The following is a 5,000-nucleotide window of genomic DNA, read 5'->3' as shown; positions in this document are numbered from 1 at the left end:
AAACATAACCAGTCGTACCCGGTTGAGAAGCTGCCGTTACAAATGTAACTGTAAAATCACACTCTGGCAAATTCTGCATTGATCGCCGGTGTTTCCTCAGTGCCTCGGTTTGCTTTGACGGAAGTCATCATGTGTTAACATGGTGATCTCTTATTGGCTAATTTCTTAATAAGACGTCAAGCAGCGTGTGTTAAGTCAATTATTAAAAGGTGGGCGTTTTTCAAAAATAGGGGGTGTTCTTGCAAGTGTTCCCTCAGTCATTTGCCCCAACTTTCGCGCGGCCAGTTCGCGGGAAGATCATTTCGAAGCTCTTCTTTCGAACAGGAACGCTTGCTACGCAGGCTATTAAACCACTCGATCTCGGAACACTACACCGGAGTGCTAGTTCTACCTGATAAATTAATGTGCGTTCAAATCGCTGTTTGTTGCTTGAAGTCTATGGCGTTTTTTGGACAAAAGTAAGAAACACGGTTATTTGACGACTTTGCACGATTTCATCAGCGTTTTACCGGTGAAAAATAAAGATCTCAGGCCTGCATCCCTGTTTGTCAGCTGTAGCCTCCTGTCCAATCAAGGGCCTAGATATTTCTGGGTTTCCTTTATTCTTTTCGTTGCCGCCGAATTGTGTTTCCATGATTAATAACATTAAGCTTTTGCAATCAATGACAGGATGTCTTCAGGAGTGTCGAAAAGCTGAATATTGTAAACGTGTCCACAGAATAATAAAAACGACTTTTCGCGTTAGAAAATTGTTTTCTTTTCTCTTTTTTTTTTTTTTTTCGCTTTTTAATAAAATAGTTGACACTTGTTACTAATCAACTTTGTAAAAATTGTGTTCCTTTCAATCACTGACAGGATTTCCATGATGATGATGATGATAAACTTTATTCATGTGTCGATGTATTTAGCTGACGCTAATTGGGGACACAACATAAAGATAAACTAAATAATGAATACTATGATAATAAATAAGAAATAAGCTATAAATTATTTTTACCACAATTGCTTGTAATCTCGCAATCTGATTGGCTAATTTGCCGTTGTCGATAAGAGTCTAGACGACGCTGCTCGCGTCATGCTTGCGTCAATTTGTCACGCAATGTAATAGCCAATCAGGAACGCTCATTTTGGGAAATAAACCAATCATATTGCGAGAAAGTTATATAGACAAAGCTTGCTCTTTCTTTGAGTTATGATTTTGGTCACGCTCAGAAATAAAAACTTTCTTTGGCGTTGAATATTGTGGCAAGAAAAAACAAATCGAAAATGGTTCATTGTTGTCTGTACTCTTATCGACAACAATATTCGTCATCACAGTGGTCAAAATTTGTTATAGACTCACTCGGCTACGCCTCGTGAGTTCACAACATTTTAACCACTGTGATGACGAATATCGTTGTCGATAAAAGTACAGACAACGCTGAACCACTTTCGGTTTGTTAATTATACATTTACAATATGCTAAAATAATCAAAATAATTCTAACAACACGGGCACACCTTAAGAGGTACAAATTACGCACGCGTTGCAATTGTTGCAATTTATCAGTTCAGTAAGATCCTTTCATCTAATATGAAACTGAAACCTAGATAGGCTGCTCGTTTCAGTGATGTTTTTATCTAGCTTGTTCCATAAAAAGGGTCCAAGATATCTAAGAGAGTGTTTACCATACAATACAGAATTAAATCTAGGAATATCAAAATTTTGGTTTCTAAAATTATATTTACAAGACTTAGTACTGAAAATATCACAAGTGAAATCAGGAACTAGCCTATATTTAACCTTGTACATGAGTATAACTATGTCTTACAATCTCCTATTAAAAAGGCTTGGTAGTTTAGCGCGATCTAATAAGTTAATGTACGTTTCTGAATGTGAATTATAAACTATCCTTAGTGCCCGCTCTTGAATTCTTTCAACCTTTCTTGTGTCCGACGCCTTACAGAAATGCCATATGAGATGACAATAGGTGAGATACGGCATGATAGCAGTTTTATAAAGTAGTAGTTTAGTCTCTGTAGTGATTTTAAGTTTCTTAACCTGGCGAGAACGCCAGCTTGTTGTTGCATATAACACTGCATCCTATAATGATGACTTATACATCAGTTCTATGGCAGTTATTCGCTAGTTATATTGAGTGGTTACTTTCCGAAATTCATAGAATGAGATCAAGGCCATCCTTTTTTTGTTTATCAGGATTAACAACCAAGAGTACTATTCGCAAGGTTTCTTATGGCTGCCCGAACTTGTCTGATCTGCCAGCAGTAGAGAATGGGATTCAAGGAAGAGTTGAAAAACATCATCGTTGATGCAAAATTGCCTACTGGGAGAAGAACGCTTATATGGGCTGGATTTGGCTTGATATAAAGCAGAGCAACGCAAGCAACAGGGATGTAACATAGCAGTAATGCCAAATACACATAACGCATGGCACAAACTGATTTCTTGTACTTGCTAATGGACAAGTAGCTTTCTTCTCGGTGCAAATAAAACTGGTTTGAGACTTGCGTCTCGTGTCTTCGCAACATACGACGTATTTTGAAGTGCGCAAACGTTGGCACTATAACAAATAATACAAAAATGGCACAAGAGAGAAGAAGCGAGACTCTTCCTGCCACAAGGCGAGCGATGGGAAAAACCGAGCTTGTAATCCACACTGATAATACAGTAATGTTTGCTTTTGTCAATGTGACCACCAAACGGTAACGAGCGCGAAGACGTAGAGCCAAGTATCTATCAATGCTTATAGCGACCATAGTAAGAAAAGAAACTGCCACGAAATAGTCGCTAAAAAGAGGATACACCATCCAAGAGAAACAGCGAACGTAATAGTCTTCCAAGAGGCCGGACAAGCAGTAGGCAATGTACATGGGCTGCACAAATATACCGACAAATAGATCAGACGAAGCTAAGCTACGTAGCAGCGCCTTGGATGGTGAGTGAAGAGAACGGGTTTTCACAAGGGCTGTTAGCACTAAAGCATTTCCAACAATTGCTGTCACCGAGAACATTGCATTAAACACAACGGATACGATGTAGGTGTAATAGAGACTCTGCGGAACTTGAAGTAAAACTGTAGGGTCGTAAGCACAAATGAAAGCCGCTGAGGACTTACAACCCCTCGTCTGATTCAGTGAACAGTTAGCCATTCTGATGAAGGTTTTCCCTGGCGGGCTCGTTACTTCTTTACCGCTCTTCAACTAATTGAAGAAAAGAATGGAGTAATATTATTTAAATACACTGAAAGGGATAACGTACGCAAATTGCAGTTCCGTCTCTAAATTGGTGATATCAGGTAAATCAACACAGATATGATTACCCAAGGACCAAAGCAAAAAAATTTCCATAAATTGAGTAAATAATACGAACGGAAGCGCCTTATGCAACGAACACCAATTTATTTTACTGGGACGGCATGATCAAACACCAAGATATTATCGCCTTAGCGTCAATCCAATTGGCTTTATGTATGAACTTTTAATGTGCGACGTCAATAGTGCTGGGCAAGATACACTAAGTAAAAGATAGCTATTTATATAGATATATAGATGTATATACATTTTTCTTTGTAAACAGGGTTCATCAGCTTTGGAAATGCGATTCGATAGTTTTAGGTTAAAATAGCTTTATTGCGTATTTTTGTTCTCCGAAACTAACCGGTGTCGTTTAATTTTCTATAAATTCTTCTTGCATGTTTATTGGTGGTAGAGAAGTAGGAGAGAGAAATAGAGTTTCGCTCCGACTTTCGGGTTAGTCCTTTTGATTAAATCTACCTAGGACCAAGTTGCAAGCGTTGGTATTAGAAGTAGTTATAAAGCGAAAGATTTGGTAAAATATCGGAAATATTAGACTTAAAACAATACTCTTATTCTCTAACACGTTGAAAGCCAGCATTGACCAAATTTAAAGGCTCCTTCAGCAAATATTTTCAAGCGAGACATGATAACTATCCTATATTTCCTTTTTGGTGATATTGTTTGCATACGGGAAAAAATACTAATGCCGTTTGACAAGTGACACTTTTATTTGCTGACAACTATTTGTGATAACGAAACACCTGAATGAAGCGTTCACCGCTACTGACTGAGAAAAAAATTGTGCACCAAATGAAAGCGGATAATCGACAAAGATATGGGAAAAAAGGAAATTGACGTTATTAGTTAAAGAACCGTCGTATTCACAAATTTACCAAGACTTGGAGCGTAATTCATCTTATTTGGTTCTGGGCAAAGATTAAACCCTTTCACTGAATCTACCAACCCATGTGGTGGAAACAACGTTAGGGAAGTCTCTTTTACTAAATCTCTTGATTTGTACATTGTACGTACACTATGATAAGAGCCATTGCAAAATTTAAAAAAAATTCTGGAGCGGATTCTGAAAATCACAATTCACTGAAAATATTGGGATAGTCAAATTTCGTTATCTACGTGTCAAAAGGGGAAAAATCAACATTTACTTAAAGAAATAAGACGTTCTAAAAATTACAATGCAAGAATTTCAGATTGGGGATGCATAAATATACCAGGCTTCAAATATTTGCAAAAGATAGTAAAAGTGGAATTGCGAATGAACAGGTGGATTTCATTTGGAGTTCGATCTCAGAAAATATTGATCCACAATGAAAGGAGGTAATGTTTTGAAAGATATCGATGTAATCAAGTACACCAAAAAATGAGCTGGCGACCGTATTTTTCTATCTACAGCTATTTGAAAATTAACTGCTAATTGCACTGTTGCTAGTGAAGTAGAAACACAAGTTGAAGCAACTTGAGCTAAAAGTTAACAATGCAGGCTTGAACGGGGTTAAACTCATTGCCATGCGATTGCGCTGCAACGCTCTATGGGTTTGCTTCATTAACCTAAAACTGCGATGATTACTTTCACTCACAATTACATAACCACCGATCAAATATAAAAAAAACTAACAGTTTTTCATATTCTCTAATCGCTTGAGAAATACATGAGAGAATTCCAGCTTAAGAGAAAGAAATTGCGTT

The 5,000-nt window shown here is 37.5% G+C and overlaps 1 protein-coding gene across 1 annotated transcript; it reads right to left on the bottom strand.

Moving 5' to 3' along the window:
- Positions 1–866: 866 nt before the first annotated feature.
- On the bottom strand, positions 867–3,518 carry LOC138014438 (melanocyte-stimulating hormone receptor-like). The gene has a single exon (XM_068861507.1). The coding sequence runs from the start codon at positions 3,147–3,149 to the stop codon at positions 2,199–2,201; it is 951 nt and encodes a 316-aa protein (XP_068717608.1). The 5' UTR covers positions 3,150–3,518; the 3' UTR covers positions 867–2,198.
- Between the last annotated feature and the right edge of the window lie 1,482 nt (positions 3,519–5,000).

Source organism: Montipora capricornis, chromosome 8 (genome assembly GCF_036669925.1).
Source record: "Montipora capricornis isolate CH-2021 chromosome 8, ASM3666992v2, whole genome shotgun sequence".
Classification (NCBI taxonomy): Eukaryota; Metazoa; Cnidaria; class Anthozoa; order Scleractinia; family Acroporidae; genus Montipora; species Montipora capricornis.
This window is presented reverse-complemented; position numbering and strand designations above follow the sequence as displayed.

Bases quoted from the DNA above. Each gene is read 5' to 3' on its own strand.
- LOC138014438 (XM_068861507.1), bottom strand. From the start codon at position 3,149: ATGGCTAACTGTTCACTGAATCAGACGAGGGGTTGTAAGTCCTCAGCG.